This window comes from Prosopis cineraria, unplaced genomic scaffold (assembly GCF_029017545.1).
Source record: "Prosopis cineraria cultivar Desert tree isolate PC_DT_omini unplaced genomic scaffold, ASM2901754v1 PC13, whole genome shotgun sequence".
Classification (NCBI taxonomy): Eukaryota; Viridiplantae; Streptophyta; class Magnoliopsida; order Fabales; family Fabaceae; genus Prosopis; species Prosopis cineraria.
In genome coordinates, this window is record NW_026555344.1 from 38489112 (window position 1) to 38513328 (window position 24217).

Below are 24217 nucleotides of genomic sequence, written 5' to 3' on the forward strand. Positions count from 1 at the left end.
TAGTCCTGTAATATAAATACTGTTAAGAAAAATAAAAGTAATATAAGATATTCAACAAGATCAAGAAATAATTGTAAAAAAGAAAAGATATTTTGGATAGAGAAGAAATGAATTGTTCTTTTTTGCAAATATTTTTATGAGCAATTTTTTTCTTTTCAAAACTTATATAACATATAGATATGCATAAAAAATCAGAAGTCAAGATATGTCTGTTCACAAAGCTGCATTTTTAACTAGGTGGGTGTGGTATAAGATGATAGCACATTTGGATCTCTTGAATATTATATGATATTTAGATTTATTGAGAGATTAATTTCGCACATGCTGATTATAAAAAAACCTCAGATAAAGGCAGGGAAAAAAAAAAAAATCTTTGACCATCATCCACCTTGAGTTAGAAAGATGAAGGATGGTGAAAGAAGCGTGAAAATTGTTGGAACTTATTTGTAATTTCTTGTTGAAGTTTGTTTCATCTTCTTCTTTTTTAAAAAAAAAAATGCAAGTTTTAAAATTTTCAAAAATAAATAAATAAACAAATATCTTACACTTGCTAGCTAATTCAACAGTCTGACACGTGTCAAATCGGTTCTCAATCTAGTTGATTGAATTGATAAGTGTAATCTGATTTTTTAAACCTCAGTAATAATTATTACCTGTTCCTTTATGGAACAAGTAACAACAGACACGTTACAGTGCATTAATTAACAAATGTAAGTTGAGGATAGTCGCCTCCATAATCTATATAAAATCTCGATGCAAGGCAAAATTAGGAAATCCATTGATTCAAGCAAACGTTAAAGAGTATCCGATGCAAATCCAAATCTTTCTTTTCCTATGAAGTAAAAATATGTTTGACAATTTCTATCACCTAATTGGATGACACAGTCAGCAAGTCAAGAAAAATAAATATATTTTGAAAAGAAAGCAACATTTTTTCTGTATTTTGTTTTCTTTATTATAATTTATGCACAAATAGCTGATCAATTTAAAACACTCCCTATAATATATGAAAATATTTATCGTGGCAAAAAAATAATATGCGAATATTTATGTAATATTATTTTTTTCTACGATCATCTTTATTCTAAATGTTACTTGACTAGTAATACATATGTAAAATAATATTTTTAAATTATTTATTCAATGATTCTAAAATTCCTTTTGAATTTAATGAAATAAACAAAATAATTAGAGGTACTTGTTTAAATTTTAATGCACGCACGCGCACACTATTATTTACCGACAGATAAGGTGTGGCCATGAGCTCTCATTTTGCAAATAAATGGCAATATCTGACCTACTTAATGAATATGGACAAATCTATTCTTCTAATATAAAGATAAATATATAAATAGAAAATGATAAATTGATTCAATTTCATTTACCAATTGAACCAAACACTAATAACTAATGATAGAACATTAAAAAAGACATTAAGTGGCCATCGAGATTTTTCTACGGAAATCAAGACTTTTCGGAAATTGTTGGGGAGAGAAATACTGTTTCTCTTTAGCCTACCGTTTTGGGCGGAAGAATGAGTGTATGAGTAAAGAAATTCTTCCTAAGCTATTCTGAGACTTTATACATTGAAAATCATTGCATAATCAAGAAAAAAATACTTCAAAAACAAATATAAGAATGAACGAATATATTTCTAGGGAGGAAAAAGCCAACTGTCAAATATCATAGTAATTGATATTTATAATAATCTTTAAATAGAATTAGAAAGGAGAGCTGTAGGTAGAGTCAGGAATAAGCGCCGACTTTAAAAGTTTTATTTAAATTAGAGTTTTAAGCTTTAAAAATTAATTTTTTTTAAAATAACTGAGCTTGAGGGCTTGACCTTGATAATCCTGTAAAAAAAAGCTCGAGCTCGAATGACCCTTCAAACCTGATTATTTTATACATACACATATACATATATTTGATTGATAATGACATAATTTGATTAATATTTATTGTAGATAACAAAGAAAAAATTGTAAAGATAATTTACATTAAATTTTTACCTTCATCTTCAACAAATTGATCTGCATATGAGGAATATAATATTTTATTTTTACACAATGAGAATAAGGATTTAGATTTATATTGATAAATATTTTAATTTTTATTTTAAATTTTAAATTTTAAATTTTTATTGAATTTTATATTAAATTTTATATGAGACTTTAATTTGTTTCATTTTAAATTTTAAAATATTTTATTTAAATTAAAATGTTAATTTTATTATGAAAAAAAAGATTTAAGAGCCTAATTCTGAGTCATTTAACTAAAGGTCAAATTTTAAAATTAAATTAAATTTTAAATAACTGAATTTTAGAGTCTGAATTTTTAAAGAACCGAGCTCATAGGAGTGAGGAGAGGGGGGAATATTATCATTATAATTATAATAATTTTTAATTTCTAAAATTATAATTAGAATTAGAATTTCTCGAAGCGCATTGCAGTGATAACTAATGAATAAACAAAGCGCAAACAAATTGAATTCAAACCGTCGGCTTTTATTTCGTCGTCCGTTTCAAACATCAGAGGGAATCTTAAAATGCCAACCAGACCTGCACTGCAGCTGCAGCTTCTTCCTCCTTCTTCCCTTCTTAAAGGAAACTCATCAGAATTTTAAACTCTAAATACAACTCTCTCCTTCTCTTTGTCCCATGACAAACAAGTAACTCTCTCTGTAACACGAAGCATTAGCCGAGTTCTTGATTGAAATCCATTTTTCTGGGCGACCCTGTGTTTATTTGCTTCAAATTTACCCAGAAAACGGTAAGAAGATCTTTCTTGAGTGTCTATGAAACATAACCTTTTGAGTTGACTCCATCGTCACTCATGTCCTTTTTAAACGATTCAAATCCCTTGTTTTCTTTGTGTTTGAAATACTGAGACTTTGTAAATGGTGCTTCGTTTCAAGGAATAATCAAAGCAGGAACTTCGAGAAGCTTAGGCGAAGAGATGGTGATGAAGGAGAGGGATGAGGAACTCGCTCTGTTCCTCGAGATGCGGAGGAGGGAGAAAGAGAATGAGAAAAACAACCTTTTCCTTCTTCAGAACTCCAACGAGCTTGATGGATCTAATCTGGGTACGTTTATGCTTTGTTCTTGTTCTAGTACTTTCATGTTATGAATGGCTCTGGTATGGTTCTATTAAACGTTGCCGTATTTTTTATGCTCTGCAGAATCTAATCGGGTTAGTTCTCCCATTTCTAAGACGGTAACTTCGGCGGTGCCGCGGAAAACGGGCGCTGATGAGTTTCTAAATTCAGAGAATGAGAAGTCTGATTATGATTGGTAAGGGTTGTGTATAATCTGGTCATATAGTTATGTAGATTTTTTGCAGATTATCTGGATTGAAAATAGAATGCTTATTGAGATTAAGATGAGTAGAGTCGTTGGTTTGATTGATAATTTGACCTGAGTCGAGAGAATTTCTTCTTGTTTATGTCCTTTTGGAATTACGAAAGGTTATTATTGCTGTTATGAGGATTCCGAGTAATTCTCTGCTTGCTGTCCTCTGCTAACCTCTGGATGTTATCATGGTTCATGCCAATTATTATTTGCTTATTTTAGATATCTGGGCTTTCCTTTATGGAAAGTAGGGAAGGGCTATAGATCCTTGAATATCAATTTGCTTCTCAAATAATGCATTCGTCTCCTAACCTTACTCTCCTTGCAATCACTAGAGACAAATACTTTATTTATTATCAGGAAAAAAGAGACCAATAATTTCCTTTGCTGTGATTGAAGTTAATTATGATGCCAATTATTTTCTCCAACGATAGAAATCAATTTCTGGTTTTGCTTCCCATATATTATCTTCTGAAAGTGATCGTTGTTTGAAAAGAAAACCTCTGAACACCGTAATCTAGTCATCGTCAACTGATTTCAATTGTAACCTTTGGTGGAGGAATGAATTCTCTTGCTCTTTGCACAGCAAATAAATTATTGTGAACATTTGTTCGACATCTCAATGCTATTCTATTGCCGACAGAAACTCCTCATACCGAGTAAATTAATTAGATGCAATTAATTGCCTTTGGAGTAGAGGTGTACCACCTCATTCCTATTTTCTATATTCATATTACTTGTTAAATTGTTCTCCCTAAATTACGTCTCTTCTATTCACAATAAATTCTTCTTGTAATCAGGCTTCTGACGCCACCTGGTACACCTCTTTTTCCTACATTAGAGGAGTCACAGATATCAATAAAGAGTGAAAAGGAGATTCCTACTGCTCGTTCAACAGCTTTAAAAGCTCGGGTAAGAACCTACTTATATGATTTTTGGATGATTCATGCTTGTAAGCGATTATAATAAAACAATGTGTGTGTGTATAAAGAGATTATAACAAAAATTTCATAGAATTCACTTAAAAGTTTTAATCATTAACTTATTAGCAGAGGCCATGTGACCTTGTGATTTATATACTTCGTTTACACTTGAAGCCCCAAATAACATCCATGTTGTGTTGCGTGTTAGAACTTGTAATGAAAATATTATGGGTCTAATATTTATAGCATATCGCTTCAGCTTTATAATTTTCTTGATCTCTTTACTGTAACTTCCTTGGGATGGGTTTTTCCCATACCTGTTCTTTGTTCTCAACCAATCTCAATATTTATTGGTTGTGTTTATTTATTTGGCGAAATAATATCATATCTGAAACTTTATGCTGTATCTTGTGTTACAGCTAGCTAATGTTCAATCAGAACCTGCTTCAAAAACCAATATTAGCTCCAAGCATCATGCAGCAGCAATGTCTGGCCTTGGTTCTTCTAATACTGCTAGTAACAGGAGAACCTCATCATTTGGGGGGACAACCTCAGCCGCTTCCAGATCTGTGACACCATCTGGAAGGCCAACATTGCCTTCAACAACCAAATCCTCTAGACCCTCTACCCCTACATCCCGGGCCACTGTAACTTCGGCTAAGCTTGTAGCTCCACATGCGAGATCATCCACTCCTACTGGAACTAGGGCCACTGCTCCACCTGTGAGATCATCCACTCCTACTGGAACTAGGGCTAGGGCTACTGCTCGTGCCTCAACGCCAACATCCAGACCTTCTTTAACAGCTCCTGAGACTACTCGAAGATCATCAACTCCAACCCTTAGATCTTCAACCCCATCAAGTGCAAATGGAGTGTCTACACCTGCCTCTCGATCTTCATCAGCATCAAAAGCACGCCCAGCACAAGCAAAAAATCCAGTGCAATCACGTGGAAGCTCTCCATCTGCAAAATCTAGGCCTTGGGAACCCTCACAGATGCCCGGGTTTTCACTTGAGGCTCCTCCAAATTTGAAGACATCGTTGCCAGAAAGACCAGCTTCAGCCTCTAGGACTAGACCTGGTACACCTAATTCTAGACCATCTTCCCTTGAGGCCGCAGCTCGTAGTGATGGAAAATCGAGAAGACAGTCAGGCACTCCTTCCAGAGGAAGGGCTTCGACTGGGGTTGCTCAAAGTAACTATAACTCCATTCAAGCTCTGAGTAGATCTCGTTTCACTGATGGTGATAATGATAGCCCGGTTGTAGTCGGGACTAAAATGGTTGAGAGAGTTGTAAACATGAGAAAATTGGCACCACCGAAGCATGAAGATCGTCATTCTGCCCACAGCAGTTCCGGCAAGTCTTCATTGTCTGAAAGCTCAGGATTCGGAAGAACACTTTCAAAGAAATCCTTAGATATGGCAATGAGGCATATGGTATGTTTCTAAATTCCATTATTTATACGATATCTGAACTACAACAATGTTGGGGCCTAAACTGTTTAGCATAATATAGCAAAATATATATATATATATACACATAGGGAGAATGCGTTTCCTTGATAAGGAATTACTGACACTTTGACCTTTCGAACGCATGACCATTTTAAGATCGACAACTATGATTGACTACAGCAACAATTTTCTTCTTAACTAAATATCATTCTTTCCAATTCTTCATTAGAATTATGGAGTCCTATGGATTATTCTTTCCCAAAAAAAGGGAATCGTTGATATGTTGGGTTCTAAGAACAGTCCACAAGTTGCGTCTTTAATTTAAAAAAAAAAATTAACATGTACCTAAATACTGTGCCAAAGGTTTTCCCCCCTTTTCTTTTTCTATATACTTATAAGCTACACAGCTTTAGTTAATGAATGTAATGATTTAGCCTAATTACTCTATCCAAGATCCAAGTCCCTTCAGTGAATATACTGTTTTTTTGGGTGGTTTATTCTAAAAAGTTTGTTCATGCGCTCTCAATGAAGTAAACAATGATCACTTAGAAGTTCTTCCTTTTTCGTATTGGGCAACTTTACCAGTTTTCTTCTATTATCTTGTACAGGACATTAGGCGAAGCATTAAGGGGAACCCGAAGCCACTTGTGACAAGCATTCCAGCTTCCTCTATGTACAGTGTGAGATCAGCTGGTTCATCAAATAGCAGGACAGTAAATGTTTCTGATTCTCCTGTTGCCACTAGCAGCACTGCCAGTTCTGAACCAAGTGTAAATTTCAATTCCGTCTCCTATGATGGAAGTGAGATTGAAGAAAATGATCTGGCAAGTGATAGGGGAAACTCTTCACCTGCTAGTCATCACAGCAGGTGATCCATGGAACCACAGGTCCAGTTGTATATGGTAGTAAAGCTAGCATAGATATTCAAATGCCAATGAAGCACCGATACTTCAAAGATGGAGTCGTGTTATTTCTAGCAGAGTCATCAGGCATGATATGAAACTTCTGCAGCTTGACACAATATATTTAGTTGTGTCACTGTCTTTATTGTAGTTTATTTGTATCAGAATCTGTGCTTCTCAAACTGCTCATGTCTCTATTGTTCTAATGTCCTATGTAATACACTCTAAGGGCATGCCTTGAGAAATTGATTTCTCTTAGTTGGAGATATCACATATAAGCATACTTGTGGCCTGGGGACTATTAGTACTGAAAATTGGCCGCTATTAATTGAAGAGCTCCTTCAATTGTTATCCGAACTGCATCTGCTGAATGATTCTTTTTTTTAATGGGAATTTGCATCCAAAACATGTTTTAGCTGAAACTCTTGTTTTAAAGGCTCTAATTTTTTTGGCATTGCATTTTAGTTCTAGCACGAAACCAAAACAGTGGAATTGTCTTATTGTCTTAAAATTTCCAAGACTACACATTCATGTAGTTCGATAGTTAGTATTCAATACCAAACAATGCGGTCTATCAAAGATGATTGAAACAAGTCATCTAAATAAGTGTGATGGCTTATAAAAGATAAATGTGCTGGGCGTGATTATGTTTTATAGTATGTTTTTTGGGTACAATCATATGGTATTTGGTACAATAGGTTAATCTAGATTCAAATATCATTAGGGATTAAATAGTTCTTTTAATATAATTTCTTATTTGATATTTATTACAGGGTTAAAATATATTCTTGCTTCTATACTTTTTTTTGAGAACGCATTAGATATTCTGTAGTAATAAGTGAAATATTTTTTTTCCCAAATAATTTTACAGAGGGTAAGAAATTTTCCTCTGTTAACGAGTACTTTAACCTTTTATTATATACTTCATATTTATTTATGATTGGCTTTGTATACTATATAGACTTTGTAAGAATTTCTAAACTTTCAGTTCAACATAAGGCATTCAAAAGTAAAATTCTAGCTTTTTTTTAATTCAGAAGATTTTATAGTTTAATTTATAGATCTATAGGCATTAATTTACAGATAAACCAAATTTACTGCAACAAAAATAAAAGAATAACGATAGCAGCCAGCAGGTCAATAAGAGATTTAGCCGACATGTAATGTGAATTATATATATTATTAGGCCATTGGTTTATTTTTGTCAAACATTTGGCCTTTTTAAATTCAAATTGTCATATTCATGCATGAGATAAATGAAAATGAAGCCAGGTGAGAAGAAGAAGAAAAAAATAATAATAAAATCAGGCTCCAGAACCAGACTGCTTCCACTTTGATGAACTTATTATATGAATTTCATGAATTTCATGGGTATATTAGTCCCTCCTTCAGCCTCACGTAACCAGGAAGCCCAACGTCACCTAGACATGTTAGGACACGTTGTCTCTTGTTAAAAAACGTTGTCTCAACTGAAAAGGGGTATTATGAAATCATGATGTGATGTGAATAATACAAATATACTTTGCTCTACACACGCCGACTTTTAAGAGAAGCACTCTATTGCCCAAAAAAAGGAGAAGGAAGCACTCATGTTTGTCTCGAATACGTTCATTTTTAATAAAAGAAAACCTGTGAATAATAATTAAAAAAAACCACATATAATATAGAACAGGGTCCCTGTTTTAAGAAGGAGCATGGATGAATATGCTTTTATGTAGTTTTTAAATATTAAATATTATTAAATCAGATTTAAGTATTACTCAGCGTAATTAAAAATAGCTATCCTAAAGATTTATCCTGCATTTATATCAACATAATAATATCACATGTTACAAATAAAATAAAAAAAATCATGTTGAAACTACTATTCATGATCCAACCTCATGATGGACAAATTTAAGTATCTAGCATAACAATATCAAATATTAAATGATTACATAAAAAAATACTAATTTTTTTTTTCACCTTGCTGTACTGAATGGGACATTACTTATTACTTATTAGTGATTCATTTAATTATACATTAGCAACACAATTTCATTAAACCAAATGCTCCGAATTTTATACACTGGTCACGCATAGCATTTGCCTCATGGTAATATTCTTTTTCTTTTATTTGTTTTTGTTTTTGTTGTTGTTGTTTTTTTTTGGAAAAAGTCAACTAAAGAAAGATTATCCAAAAGTCCGAAGTCAACATAATCTCTTCCGTGATTGTGATTCTGGTTTTCGCGGTGACAATGTAAACGAAAATGTTTCCACTTCTCATTGGGACGGCGAATATCTATGATTTCGTCTTTCTATAATCTATCCTACATTTACAACGGCAAGCAAAGGAAAAAAAAAAACTTCAGTCGCTTTCACAGTTCATTTTTCCTTTGTGCTGATCCTCTGTTGCCGATTACCTCTTCTTTTTGAGAGTTGAAGAGTTAATAACTTACTTGACTGCTTGACCCACACTTCATAACTTCATTTTCCAATTTCGTGACTCATATATGGACTCACACGGTTCGTCCGATCGTATGTTTCTTCTATCTCAATTAAACCATCAAGGGTTTTGTGATTTTCCTCTGTTTAATAGGGAAATTCACATCTTTCCTGCGTTTTTGCACCCCCAGCATTTCGAAGATTTACTGTAGGGTTTGAGGTTCAACAATGTTGGGAAGATCATGCTCTTTCGCTTTGAATCGAACTCGTTTCTTCTTTTCCCATCATCGTGGTTGTTAAATATGTGTTGATTTTAACGAGCAAATGTTAGAGGATTTAGTTGTTGTACAGGGTTTGCAAGTTGGATATATATAGCTATGGTTGGCAATTGCTTCGGCGCCTTGAATTGTTGTAAAGGGAAGAATGAACCTGCTGGCCAGTCAGATGAACAAGGTATGGATAAGAGTGAAGATTTTGATTTCTCTGATTGATAAATTGTTTAAATCAAAGGGTAATAGTGATCTTGTGATTTTCATTACTCTTTCTTGCATGATGATGCAGTGTATCTTTGTTTCTAATGCCAAATAAATTTTACTACAGTCTAAGATTATCCGTCTAGTAGTAACGAAATAGAGTTGATCACTTAGCTTGTAAAATTGCGAATTCCATAAGCTGAAGATTATTTTATCATCTCTTTCTATCACATCTCACAGAAAAAATGTCTAGAAGTCCTGCATTTAATTGAGGGGTCTTTGGTACTGATGGAGGCTGCGATGTTATTGGGAACTAACTTAAACTATAAATTTAAGCTTGTGTATTTGCATGATGTGACAGAAACTTGGGAAAGTTTATTCTCTATAAATGAATTTTTTTTTATCACCTTTTAGAGTTCAAACTTAAAAGTAATCAACATCTTCTATATTCAGTTATTCACAAACTGATGCATATAGTGCAGTTGGAGAAAAATAAAAAGAAAAATGGAAATTAATATAAAGATAGAAAGTAGCTTATATTCTTTCCAATGGATGATTGCAGACTAATGCAGAGGATTAGAATTTAGGTTATGCTGTGACATTATCACATTAAATAACGTGCTTGCTAATTGTGCGCCGTGAAAAACTTAAATATGCTGAAGGAAATTAAGATAACTGCATTTAATACAATTGAAGGTACTCTTTTGCAGTATCATTCTTAAACTGCAACCAGACACATTTAATGTAGTTTAACCTGGACTTATCTGTCTTTTGATGGTTCAGCCTGTGGAATTTCCATGAACTCTCTTGAATAACTTCTCTCAGTAACTTGGTAGTGTGTATTCAAATTCAATATCCTATTCAAAATGGTTAATATTAATATTGATATGCTGGTAAGGATGCCTAACTTACCCTCTAGGTTTGGGGTTACTCCTTCTTTGCTATCATTGCATTTAATTACTGTCTCTCACTTAATCAGTCTGCAAGTTGGATTGGGAGTTATGCAGGCATCTCTACGCCTGTTAAATCTTGAGTTGATCTAATGTCCAATGATACATTTGTTACTTGGACAATGTTCTACCTATAAATGCGTTCATGACTTTCTTTGTTGATGTTTCCTATTTTAGAAATTCAGCCTTCTGCAATTTTTGATGTGTGCTTTATGGGCTTTGTGGATGACAGTGATTGCAACTAAAACTTTTAGTTACAGTTTGATGAGATCAGCAACACAAGATTTTCATCCATCTAGCAGAATTGGTGGGGGAGGTTATGGAGTTGTCTACAAGGTAAGATAGGTGACCATTGGGAGGTTTTCTTGTCCTTATGTTTGCTTTCCAATGGGCTTTACACTTTATCACTGTTGTTTGAGTTTTTGTTTTTTTTAAATTCTTTCTTGACATTTTCAGGGAGTTTTAAGAGATGGTACTCAAGTTGCTATCAAGTCTCTTTCTGTAGAGTCTAAACAGGGAACAAAAGAATTTATGACAGAAATCGATACTATATCAAAGATACAGCACCCAAACCTTGTGCGACTTATTGGCTGTTGTATTGAGGGCTATCATAGGATGTTGGTATATGAGTTTCTGGAAAACAATAGCCTTGCAAATTCTTTGCTTGGTAAGTACCAGAACAATCCAATTATGTATATGGAAGCGAGTCTTGTCTGAACTGAATAGATGTTCGACCTTTTGATTTTGGAAACCAGTTTATCTTTACATGTTATCGCAATTTATCATACTCCAAAAACGGAACTTACCTGTTTGAACTGGACTCAGTTTTCCATTGTCCCTTGTATGGGTTACTTTTGGATCTTTGGAGTACAGAATATAGTCAAAATGTGATAAAATTTGTCATGCTTTCAAGTTTAACATTAACTTTCCTTTTTGTTTCAAGTTGGAGGAATGAAAACTATTCATTTAAAAGCTCAGTGCAGGCTTTTCCATGAATTTGGGTGTGCTTATAAACATCAAACGTTTTTACAGGTCCCAAAAGCAAATGTGTTGCTCTGGATTGGCCAAAGAGGGCTTCTATCTGCTGTGGTACAGCTTCTGGTCTTGAATTTCTTCACGGAGAGGCTCAACCAAACATTGTTCACAGAGATATCAAGGCTAGCAACATACTGCTTGATGGGAACTTTAATCCTAAAATAAGTGATTTTGGCCTCGCAAAGCTTTTTCCTGACAATGTCACTCACGTTAGTACCCGAGTGGCAGGAACTGTGTAAGTAATAATGCACAATTTACATTATGAATTTCGTTTTATATGACTGTTGCCTTAGTTGCACCTTTTGAATCTGTATGAACGCTTGTTTCTTCTTTTCATATTTTTCTTTTTAAATCTTCTGTAAACCCATTTGAATATGCATCCAATGATATATATATATATATATATATTGTTTCTTATGAATCTTCTCTAGACAATATGAAGATCTAAACTGCTTTACTAGGTAATATTTTTTCCTCTCCTTCACACGGGTATAAGGCAGCCATTGGATTAGTGTCCTTGGTATGCGCATGTGTTTGCTATTTCGATTGTTACTTTATTCTTGATGAATATAAATTATTATTGTTTAGCTTTGGAACACATGTTTTACATTACCGCATCAATTATTACAGTGAATATTTGTTGAAATGCAATGTTTGAGTAATCAAAGAATAGAAAAGATAATGGAGTGACAACAGAAGTTTCTGATTACAAGCAACTATCCCTAACCTCCTCCTTCATGCTAAATTAACATCTGTGAGATATAAAGACCAAAGACGATAAACTACCTCGCACCAGTATTATAGATTTGTCAAGATTTCCATACAATAGGTTCTTGGCTGTTCTACTAGATTTGGTCTTTAACATATGAACTGTGTTTAACCCGTTTATTTTTTTGGGGTATTTGCAGGGGATATCTCGCACCAGAATATGCACTTCTAGGACAACTTACAAAGAAGGCAGATGTGTATAGTTTTGGGATTCTCATGCTTGAAATAATCAGTGGCAAAAGTAGCAGTAAAGCTGCATTTGGAGAGAATCTCTGGGTTCTGGTGGAATGGGTATCTTTCTAAAGTCAAGTATCAACTAGCCAAGACATGCTATGATTTTGTCATAGCTTGTTTAATTATCAGAGTCAGACAGACATAACAAGAGAAATAAAGTCTCAGTCTATAAGTTGGTTCGAATGGTTTTTCTAGTTTTTCCGAGGTTGGTCAAGATCTTTGCTAGGATTGATTATGTGATTTAAAAGATTGAAGCGACAACCCTTAGATCTTACCTCAAATGAAAATAAAAAATAATTAAATAATAGAAAATGTAAATTTATATGAATAAGCTGTCACAAAGAAGCGTTATGGTGCCCAGATTACTTTTAGCGTGCATGAACATAATACATACAAAGAATTTTGAGCTTTTAGCCTCATTTGCAACACCAAAGAAAATACATACATAGAACCATAATATCACAAGACTTGACATGATATCCTATCGATGAAATACGGATGGGATGTAATTAGTTTATTTTATTAGGATAATTTAAACAAGGATATTTAGAATATCCATTAGATTATTTAGGATTTAATAATTAGATTTTCTTATTAGTATCTTTCTTAGGTTTATTTTAAATTTTATTTATTTTCAATAAAATAAGATATCTAGGTAAATCTAGATTATCTTTGTTATCTCCTAGGATTAGATTAGGATTTGGTTTGTTGTTATTTTTAATATTTAGATTCAGCCTTTTCCATTCCGAATGCACCTTAGCAGTCTTCAGCAGCAAGAAGTTTGATCTGATATTGACTCATCTGTTGGCCCCTCAGCTGGATTTAGCTTAACTTTAGGCCTCTTGGCCTCTAAATATATTGCAGAGGGTGTTAGTATCTAAATGTCAGAGTGGCTCTGCTATAAGCTACTGTTAGCATATCAGTTCATTTGTTAAAGTACAGCAATTTTGATTTCAGAACGATACTGAACGCTTAATGTCCTAACTAGTACCGTGTGAAGGTGTAGTAAAATTTGTGGAATGACATGCGTTTATCTATTTTGATCGCACTGCTTTCCAACCTAGAGGCATTATAAACTGTTGTCATACAAAGTTCTGGAAGACACGTCCTGTTCTCTCAGTGGTGTTGTAAAAAAATTATTATTTTCATAGATTAGACTGTGTTAATTTAATAGGACGCCTATTCTCATTTGAAAATTAAATTTTGTGGCTTCTAGTACACAGTGGACTTCAAAAGCATATGAATTGATGCGAGAGAAATGTTTCTTTTTTCCTGGTAATAAAAGGAACATATAACTGTGAATGTACTGAAGAACTGAAATAATTCTCCTGTCAGCTTGAAAGCTACTGTACATCTCTATGTCTGACTTGAGTAAGCGTTTATTGGCAGGCTTGGAAGCTGAGAGAAGAAGGAAGGCTTCTGGATATTGTAGATCCTGAACTCACCGAATATGATGAGATGCAGGTTTTGCGTTTCATTAAGGTTGCTCTGTTCTGTACCCAAGCAGCAGCACAACACAGACCCACCATGAAGCAAGTAATAAAAATGCTGACCAAGGAAGTGAATTTGAATGAGAAGGCACTGACTGAACCGGGAGTTTATAGGTGGAATGGCTCTAAAGAGTGCGGCAATTCTTCGTTGGAGGAGACATCATCTTCTCAAGCAAACAAGAACAGAAGTTCCAAAAATCCATACATCATCACATCAAGCAACTTTAGTGGTGCTGATTTCGATACAGAGATGCTTCCAAGGTGATTGATTATTTGGTTCATATTGAAGGATACTTGATGGACAACATTACATGGAGCCTGTAAATATTCAGAACTTTCTTACACTCCTATTTGTTTTTTTTTTTTTCCCTCTGGTCATAGGATCGTTTGTTTTAGTATTCCAGAGTTCTTTCCATCCAAAGGGGTCAGAGAGAGAGAGAGAGAGAGAGAGAGCATGGGAAACGAATGAAGAGGAACAATGTGGAATGGCATGTGTACATATGCCTATATGCCGGCTTGTTCAATACAAAATATTCAAATCATCTGCACGCTGATAACAAATGATAGCTTTGATTGGCCTGTAATACTGGAACATTACATCATGTAATTTAAGTTATTAAACACAACAAAGTTTTAAGCAAAAGTGCACTTCGGACATTTAACTTCACAAAGGTTCAAAAATGTTAACTTTTGCCAAAGTTTTAATATTCATGTTTGTTTAAGCATTTTTTTTAATAAAAAATAAATCACTTATTTTATGAAAAAATTACTTCTTTGAAATTTTACAACTTTTGTTTAAATTTTTAAAAATAATTAAAATGAACTGTTGAATATTTTGATAAATTATTTTAAATAGTTTCCAAAAATAATTAAAAACGATAAATAAAACACGTTTTCAAAATATTAAGATACTCAAAAACATTATAAAATAACTAAAAAATTAATTAATATTTGTGAATTAAGTTAGCATAAAGATATAAATTTAATTATGAATTATTTTTTAAAAATTACTACATAATTTATGTTACAGGGAGATGTAAAATAAATTATTAATTATTTAAAAATCAATCTTTTGACCAAAGCTCTGTATACGTGGCTATACATTTTTCGACTGTCTTCTTTCATTTTCCTCCTCCATCGCACATCTTTTCCGACTGCCTTCGTCCATTCTTCTTTGTCTGAACTTTGTGCGTCTTCATGCGTCTTTTCCATAGCGCCCAGCTTGAATTTGTGCTCGTAAACCAGGTGCGTCCTTTCTATTTTCCTTTAAACTTTTGATCTGCTTGATTTTTTTCGTTCTGCACTTGTGCTGCTCTGCTTCTTTGATTTCTTCATTTTGCACTTGTTCTTTGTTGATTTTTTATTTTTTTATTTCTTCGTTCTGCTCAATGACTACTACTAAACATTTTCCTTCATATCGACCCACATCACGCTCCTATGCTTCTCTCATCTCTCTCTCTCTCTCTCTCTCTCTCTCTCTCTCTCTCTGCGTGAAAGCTCTTAATGATAGGATATGGCAGAAGCTCCATTGTTGCCAGTGATCGAAGAAGAGGAAACAGACGATGAGTTCTACAAAAAGATCGAAGTGTTCGAGTTCATTGACTTCAACGCACTAGAGATTCTCACGAAGATCGCTACTGGTTTTGCTCTCGCATCGGATGTGACCAAAATCATGAAGAAGAGTTGGACACTGAAGCAATCTACAAGAATGTTGTTCTTCGGATGTGGCAGCAAGATGTCCCAATGTTCGCCTCAGAAGAACACTGAATAAAAGAGAAGCAAGTGCAAATCTGAAATGCCCACTTACAGTCTTTATTGAATTGAAGGGTAGATGATTCTCGAACTAGAACCACACATTCTCTCATTTCGGTTTTTGTACACTTCAAACACCACTGGGGTTGAGGAATTGTCTTGGGTGTGATTAACTTGCTTGGGTTGATGTTCACGTTTCTAGTGTCGGAGATGAAGGCCTTGTACTATTTTTTAGGCGCATCGTAGCCGATGTAAAATAAATCACGAATTTTAAAACATATAATATTTAATAACTCACAATTAATCTAGTTGAGGGACGTTATACGAAGCTTGTAATGACATATATCACTTTACAGGCATTCATGTCAGTATGTGTAAAGGTACAAATTTAGTCACAACTCATTTTTTACAGTGTATTAAGTGGCCTATATAAAAAAATGAACTATCCAATGCTTTTTATCAATTTTGACCAAACATAATTTACTTTTACACTTATGAGGTACATAATGCGTCAATCTCTTCAATTTTTTTTCTTTTGTTTTTAATTTTAACTCAAGAGAAAGATGTTCAAAGAGTTTTTATTTGAAGACATTTACAAAAACAACGCTAATAAAATAGAAGAAATAATTCATAGTTAAATTAAGCTAGAATCAAGTTTTTTCCACACATAGTAAAATCAAGCTTTTACTTCATTGGCATCATTCTCGTGAATATCTTCAGACAATAACTCTTTGAACATCTTCTTCTCGAGCTGATATTGAAATGAAGGCAAAAAGATTAGAGAGATTGACATATTATGGGCCTTATAAGTATGAAAATAAATAATATTTAGTTAAAATTGAGGAAAATGTGTTTGATGGTCCGTATTTTATAATAAAAGCTACTCAATGCTCCTTGAAAAATAGTTCGTAGTTAAATTTGTACATTTACACATGTTGATATAGATTGTCCATAGAGTGTCATGTGTCATTATGGGCTTCACATAATGTCTGTCAACTGAAACTAACATCAAGGTATTGGATGCTCTATTTTTAAAAATGCATGATTTATTTCACACTACCTAATAATTTAAGCTATTAGATACTTCTAAAAAAATAATACATGATCAAGTTTATACTTTTACCCATTTCTTTATTATAGGGGAAGAATTTACTCATATCCACTTGTCCAACAGTCAAATGAAGGCAAGGCCACTTGTGCACTTTGAGTGATTCCACCATGATAATAAACGTCCATTGGCATTAGATACTCTATTTAAACAAATAATAATTTATTTTACACCACCCAATAATACAAACCACCCAATAATATAAACTATCTAATAATCTTTAAAAAATAATTTATAATTAAATTTACATTTAAAGACATCATAAAATCTGAAAAATCATTAATAACATTTTTTTGGTCAATGTAGGCAAACACAAACTAATTTGTACTTTGTTATAAAATCCCTGTATTATAAATCACTTTTCATAAAATATACTTTCTCAATTTCAACCAGTGCCAAAACAGCTACAATAATAACAAGTCTATCAACGATAATGTTCTACAGGCCACAACATCGGATCACAGCCAAAAACTAGAAAGGGTTGCATAAAACTACATTCACATCAAGCAACCGAAAATAAGGATACTCTGCACATATAATACCACGATACAACTAATTAAATTAAGATGCTCGCAGAAACTGGTTTTCACATGGCGAATGAGCAAATAGTGGCGCCTTTCAAGCTGCAGAAACAGCCTCTTGAGCAGGAGGAAGAGCAGTACTTGAACCAACCCCATCAGTGGGTCCCGTATTAGCATCCTTTTTTGGTTCGGACGATGGAGGTGGCTTAGGCTTCATATGAGAAGGAGGATTATGCTTGAGCTTTAACAGGACATGGCGCATTCTTGAAAGGTCAGTTGGCTTCCCAGGCTTTGGCCCTTGGATTACAACAATGGAAGGCTTCTTCTCTCTATCTTTTTTCCCTCTTTTCTCTATTGCTGGCACTTCATTGGGAATAAGTTCACCAATTGCTTTCCAGTAGTTCTTCTCAGCTTCATCATGAAACTTCTCGAGGCTTGCTAAAAATAACTGCCAGATTAACAATCATTGACATCAGCTACGGTAATACAAGACCCTGACACAAAGATACCATGATAAACCTGAAAATTTTGAAATGATGAGCTAAGGAGTGTGCATATTTGTAAAATCTCAATCTTAGCAAAGCTGATGATACCAGATCATTATTAACGAGACCAAAACCTAAAATGTAAAGCCAACTTGGATTCAATTAAAGATATCAATAAGCATCAAAGTTGGCTTTCTTATTTTCTTCACATCAATGAATAGTGGGTTCTTGATAAATGAGGTGAAATATATTAAAAATTTTAAAAATATTTTCATTCCTCTTGCTTGGAAAAATTTATTAGTGAATGAATGTGTCGTGTGAATGAGCAGAAATTGAGGGGGGGGGGATCATTTGCTCCATTTGCCCTGCACTATTCTCACCATATCTCTCGTTAATTTCAACCCTTGTTTCACATGTATGCTTCTATTCTATACTTATCACCAATCAAGAAGACCCTAATTCTCAAATTTATTCAAATTTTGGCATCAGCCGGACGGGTGTATACATTATCACATCGTAGTTCGTATGTTTATATTTAAAAAAAAAAATTTAAAATGTGACAACTTATTTGCATTCCTAAATCCAGCTTTTAGTCTATCGCCTAATTCGAATGTATGTCTGTACCATATTTCGTAACCACCAAATTCGTCCCATTCTGGCCAAGCCCCACCAAACTGCCATTGGTCCTAGGATTGCAAAAGTTCCAGTGCAATCGAGGAGGGAGAGAAGCAAATCTGTCTATTTATGTTCGTCCTGTTTGTAATTCCAGTTGAAATTCCGCAATGGAATGGACAGAAAGAGCGATTTGTCACTCTATAATCAAAAGCAGAGTCTTCTTTGTCATCTTCACAAGACCTCTCCCACGGGTACTCTGAAGGCTTCTATCTGGAAAGAAGATTTTATTCTATTTCTCGCCCTCTATTATAGAAGCTAAGATGGAGGTAGAATAACGTGACACAGAAATGTTGCTATAACTATTCTAAATATCAAACTTAGTAGAAAACATCACAAACTGATTTACCTTCTCCTTTTCCCTATTAGACGCTTTCTTATTCTCGACATTCAGCTCAAGCTTCCTGTAAAACTCAATTTTGTACTCCTCCGCTTCCTCTATAATCTGTCGCCGCATCTCTTTCTCCTCCTTCTCCTTCTCTTCCAGGTGAATTGCGTTCTGTCTGCTCATTCACACATCCATCATCATCATCAGCATATGCAAAAACTTCAAACGCAGACATGCAGCAATGAAATTAGACCTAACATTCTGTGAATCAAAAGCCAGAAAGGATGACACGGATATATTCCACTCAAAACCGAAAACTAGAAAACAGCGATCAAGAGCTTACCTTCGCCATTCCCTTAGAGCAAAGCCTTCTTCTGGTTCCAAGTCCACCGGTGGTGGCAAGACTGGGCCATCGGAGGCACCAAAGTCTCCATCGAGACCCCTCCCGTCATGCTCCGGTGAGAACGCCGTGTCTCCCCTTGCGTTAGAGCGTATCGCTGATGGAGATGGAGTCTCCGGAACTGGCTGAGACGGAAACACGTAATCTCCTTCGTTGTATGACATATGGCTTCCGAAAACCGGAGATGAGTCGCTGGCCGAGTCCTTCACTGAGTCAGCGTCGAAGTTGGAGAACGCGTCAAAGCGCTGAGATTGGAGCCGAATATCGTAGGCGTCAAGGCCATCGTGATCGAACGGCCGGTTGATGCTGCCAAGAGATGACATGGCTCGGCCAGGCTAACGCCGGCCACCGTGCAAGTGAAGGATTGATTCGCTTTGGAGAGAAATCTAGTAAGGTGGCGTCACGTGTATTTTAAGGGTCCACGAGGATTCTCAAGATGCGGCCGAGTCTGCAACTTTCAAACCCTGATCAGATTCCTTTTCCATAATCCGCAGGCGATCATGTAAAATATCTTCAGATTGGCGACTAACGGAGAGACACGGTATTATTTACTGTGAAGTTGAGTGTGCCACTGGCACTTTATGCTTACTGGAGGGACACGTGCCTTGACAGTGGATCGGGTGTGCATCACCCTGTTGGGCCTGTATGATCGGCCCGGCCAGTAATTTCGGTCCAGGTTGGACTGATTTGTAACATAATGAAAATCCGGATCTTTCCATCTTATTGAATTGATAAATCTTTAAATCAATCTTTTGATCAGTTTAATATAATTATTTATTTATGATTGATTTGATCATAATTCTATTACAGTCAATTATTAACTTTTGAATCAATATCTTGATCAACTTAATAACTAATCTGATTTTCAATACCTTAAATACAACAAATAACCATTATATATTATATCAATGTTTAAATATATATGACCGATTTGATTCGAGTTTTGTGGGTTGAGTCATTGAGTTCAAACAAACAGGATTAGCTCATTGTTATTTTTTTGTTAACACGTCTGAACAAGCCTTTGCTCGTATTTCATCATAACTTGAGGCTTGCATGTATCTCTACCCAACATTTCTGTTTTGTACAGGCAATGCTGTGTGTATAAAGGATGTGAGAATAAGATTTGTGCTTGAATCAAGTAATGTAAGATGACATATGATTTGATTGGGTCAGTGAACTTTTAGTCATTAATTTCACTGATTTAATAGTCGGTTTACTTTTAAAAATATTTCATTAACTTGATTGTAACAATATTTTCAAAGAGCGAAATAGAAATTTAATGCTTGTTTTTTATCGCCTACTACGGTACTGAATTTTTTTAATAAAAAGAAATTAATTTACAATACATACCATATTGAATATTGATTCCATGGATATTTAAATTTCTCTCAATCCATTTTTTGTCCTACAGGTGCCATGATTTAAAACTAAATAGTATAGTTTTGACTAAAAAAAATAAATTAGGTGATGGTATATAATTGAAGTTATACAAAACATTCATAATGCCATACAAGCATCCAAAATGAGACCGGTTTCGGTGCTCATCAGTGGTGCTCATTACTGTAGTGAGATTTGGTCCAGATTTAAAAGATTATTATATATTTTATTTATTAAAATAAAAATATATAAAAATTATAAAATAATTTTAATAAATTTTTTATTTTTAATATGGCCTAGATTTAATTTAGAGGGTCCAATTTAATACTAAAAATTTTTATAATTGATATATATTGATATCTAGATGTACTCTACATAGGCCAGATAAAAATTTTAGTATTAAATTGGACCCTCTAAATTAAATCTAGGCCATATTAAAAATAAAAAATTTATTAAAATTATTTTACAATTTTTATATATTTTTATTTTAATAAATAAAATATATAATAATCCTTTAAATCTGGAACATCTAAATCTCACCACAATTATGAGCACCATGGTGCTACCGAAACCGGTCTCCATCCAAAATTAACTCAGAACCATAGATGAACCCAGATCGGTTCATTGAAAAGAAAATGTGCTCATACAGATGAAATTAGCGAAGAAGCTTCAAGATTTATTATCGTGCTTTTAACCCAAAAGGCCAAAAAAAAAAAAGTTCTTCCAGAGAGAGTAGGCTTGAAGAAGATAGGGAAATCGGAATAAACTTGTTTCTGTTTTTGTTATTTTGGCCAAACATAATCAAATGTCTTCACCTGAATTAGATTCTTCATCTGGCAAGACTGGTGGTGCAAAGCCAGGGGCAAGAACTGAACCATCTTCAACATCAAAATTCAAACAGATCATTATCCCCAACTTCTGATTCCTGATTCTTGATTGAAGTAGCCTTTCCATTGAGATCAATCCGTGTGGTTCTATCAGCTTCTGATTGCTCATCTTTACAATCTGTATTCATTGAGGAAGAAGATATCGATGGCTTCTCCTCCTGCTGGGATTCCTCATTTGAGTGTTGATGTTGCTGTTCCTCGGATATCTTCTGGAGTCCGGCATTGTCCCAATCCTCAAAGACAGATATATCGTTTACAGTTTCCCAGGTTTGGATGAATCTATCTGACCCTGGCTGCCAAATAACATTCCCCTTTCTCTCTTTCAATATGAACTTATATTGGATCGTTTTTCCAGCAATTATATCCTGAAGTAAACCATATTGTATTAGGCTATGTTTGGTAACATGTTGGTTTTGGTCAAGATCAGCCAGTCTCTCATTGCTGTGTTCTTTGACTGAATCCAGTTGAATTTCAAACACCCACTTAAGAGGTAATCATATAAATTGGCTTACTTAACTGGAGATTATGTACGAAGGTGCATTTATTTATTTATTTTCCCGGGGGGGGGGGGGGGCGTGGTGTTTGGGGCTGGACTGAGCTGATCTCAGAGATTTAGCAATGAAGCTTTTCATCAGAAGTTATTTTTTTATTCTATTTTTCTTAATATAAAAATATTCTAATTTTTTACTCACTGTTTCAGCAGTCCAGATATGGTGATCTGACCAGGCCATTGGTATTGCTTCTGAAGGGTCCCAGGAACCAAACAGAGGATCATTCCCAACAATGAAAAACTGTTCACCGTACTGACATTTTCTTTGTAATTGAAACTTGACATGGGCAATCTTCATTTCATCTGCACAACACATAAATACCGTGTTTGTAATAATACTGGAATATCTAGTACGAAGGACATGAGATATTTTTTGGCAGATTCCATTTGTCAAAGTAAGGTAAATTAAGTTAATTGTGAACAACGATAAAAGTTGATCTTGTTGAAATACTTATTTGTTATTCGTGTATGTGTATTGGTCTGCCTATCCTTTAACCACTGTCAACTGGAAAATTTTTTAACAAGAACTTACTCGTTTGTTGAACTGGCAGGTCAGCAGTGTCCAACTCTACCTGCAACATGATGTAAAAATCAAGATCAAGAGTGAGTCCTATAGTGTGCCAAATCTGGAAAGCACTCAATTCATTTAATGTATCTAAACAACCACATAACTATTTTTCTGGACTAATTTTTTCATCAAACATATATATAATAGATTTCTTTTTGGCCATAAGATATATAACAAATTTGCTCGATAAAATTTCTCCTGTTTCCTACAGAACCCAAAAAAGAAAAAAAGAAAATGAGAGAGAACGCATAGCAATAGAATATGAAAGGCATTGGCAATATAGATTCAAATGCTGCTCAACTCTACTGAATTTGAGATACACACACCAAATTGACAACACTAAATCATCGAACTGAGATCGGCGATCTTAGCCTTTATTTATTTAATATTCCGAAAGAAACAAAACGTAAAATGCAAATAAGTTTTCATACTGCATGGAACAGAATTTCTTTTTTTTAAAAAAAAATCCTTATTCTTGACTTGTTTATTTTATAATAATGATTGTTAAAATGAAAAATAGATGACAGATACTTAAAAAACAAAGTGGAAGGCATATACATCGGAGAAATCATCAAATCTTACATGATTACACGTTTTAGATAATAGGATTTATGAATAATGTGCTTTAAAACAATTTTTTAATCGTCTTAGAAACAAATATATGTTCTTATATTATTATTAAAAAAAAAAAGAGCAATCCGAATCCGAATTTCTAAAAGTTAAAATAACTTATAATTTCAATCTATCTTCCAACTCTGTAAAAGACTACTGACTAGGAAGAAATACAGAGTCAAAAACTAAATGCCCCGAACAGAACAATTTTTGTTAACAAAATATTTAGAATTGGATAACTTCATCATTCCAAATGCAGGAAATACCAAAACGGAATCAGAATCCGAAGCAAAGTTAAAAGAGGGGGAGAAAAAGTTAAAATCCACCCAGCTCGATGCCGCCGGAAAAGCAGAGCTAGAGACACACCGAAGAAGACAGGGAATGCGGAAGAGGATGATAGAGACCTTTGCATTGGAAGCACGAATCGGAGCGGTGCCATTGATTTGCAGCAGCTTCAAGAATCGGAGTTTAGGAAGTTGATCGGTCCGGCGATGGAGGGAGAAGCGAATTTCAGGTCGGAGATAGGAAACACGAGGAGAGGATCTGGATCGCGGATGATGAACAACGGCGAAAGAGGAGGAGTTTGCAACTGCAAGGGACTTCATTACTGGCACAGTGAAGAATCAAATCAATCACGCTTCTCTCAACAAAGTTGCAAATTGTGATTTTGTCTATGGCATATAAGGAGCTTCAATCTGTAGCGACAGAGGTTTACGGGGAAGAAATCAGAAATGAAGAAAGGAAATGGAACGGATCCAATTACACGTGGAGTGGAGACTCAGACGTCAGAATCGCTTTTCGGTTTTTACACGACGTCGTCATAATCTCGACCCGTTCCCCATTTTGCCGACACTTGGAAATTGCATGCCATGCATGTTCAATTGTTCAAATCGCCTATATTTATTATCATATATTATGTTCAGATGATAAATACATTTTTAAAATAATTGAATTATC

General features: G+C 34.4%; 5 protein-coding genes across 8 annotated transcripts; 3 read left to right on the forward strand and 2 right to left on the reverse strand.

Annotated features, from left to right (window-relative positions):
* Positions 1–2496: 2496 nt before the first annotated feature.
* On the forward strand, positions 2497–7048 carry LOC129291877 (uncharacterized). The gene is made up of 6 exons (XM_054929431.1): positions 2497–2769; positions 2915–3082; positions 3179–3290; positions 4148–4259; positions 4690–5706; positions 6333–7048. The coding sequence occupies exons 2-6, from the start codon at positions 2956–2958 to the stop codon at positions 6594–6596; spliced, it is 1632 nt and encodes a 543-aa protein (XP_054785406.1). The 5' UTR covers positions 2497–2769; positions 2915–2955; the 3' UTR covers positions 6597–7048.
* Positions 7049–8870: 1822 nt separating this feature from the next.
* Positions 8871–14542, forward strand: LOC129291701 (cold-responsive protein kinase 1-like). 3 transcript variants are annotated; one of them, XM_054929185.1, is made up of 6 exons: positions 8871–9503; positions 10706–10809; positions 10930–11140; positions 11506–11743; positions 12417–12567; positions 13900–14542. In XM_054929185.1, exons 1-6 carry the CDS (start codon positions 9428–9430, stop codon positions 14263–14265), a joined length of 1146 nt encoding a protein of 381 aa, XP_054785160.1. In that variant the 5' UTR covers positions 8871–9427; the 3' UTR covers positions 14266–14542. The 3 variants fall into 3 exon arrangements, with proteins under 3 accessions (XP_054785160.1, XP_054785162.1, XP_054785161.1); XM_054929187.1 differs by having other exon boundaries at positions 10728–10809; XM_054929186.1 differs by having other exon boundaries at positions 8872–9503; positions 10734–10809.
* A 585-nt stretch (positions 14543–15127) lies between these two features.
* On the forward strand, positions 15128–16035 carry LOC129289782 (uncharacterized). 2 transcript variants are annotated; one of them, XR_008588231.1, is made up of 2 exons: positions 15128–15245; positions 15498–16035. XR_008588231.1 is itself a non-coding variant. In XM_054926539.1 (2 exons), exons 1-2 carry the CDS (start codon positions 15198–15200, stop codon positions 15769–15771), a joined length of 309 nt encoding a protein of 102 aa, XP_054782514.1. In that variant the 5' UTR covers positions 15137–15197; the 3' UTR covers positions 15772–16035. The 2 variants fall into 2 exon arrangements, 1 of the variants encoding a protein (XP_054782514.1); XM_054926539.1 differs by having other exon boundaries at positions 15137–15245; positions 15511–16035.
* A 1184-nt stretch (positions 16036–17219) lies between these two features.
* Positions 17220–19781, reverse strand: LOC129291132 (clathrin light chain 2-like). Its single transcript, XM_054928322.1, has 3 exons — positions 19210–19781; positions 18888–19041; positions 17220–17829 (listed from the first exon to the last, which is right to left on the reverse strand). The coding sequence occupies exons 1-3, from the start codon at positions 19587–19589 to the stop codon at positions 17479–17481; spliced, it is 885 nt and encodes a 294-aa protein (XP_054784297.1). The 5' UTR covers positions 19590–19781; the 3' UTR covers positions 17220–17478.
* Positions 19782–21247: 1466 nt separating this feature from the next.
* Positions 21248–24125, reverse strand: LOC129291130 (uncharacterized). Its single transcript, XM_054928320.1, has 4 exons — positions 23665–24125; positions 22613–22652; positions 22223–22383; positions 21248–21895 (listed from the first exon to the last, which is right to left on the reverse strand). Exons 1-4 carry the CDS (start codon positions 23863–23865, stop codon positions 21530–21532), a joined length of 768 nt encoding a protein of 255 aa, XP_054784295.1. The 5' UTR covers positions 23866–24125; the 3' UTR covers positions 21248–21529.
* Between the last annotated feature and the right edge of the window lie 92 nt (positions 24126–24217).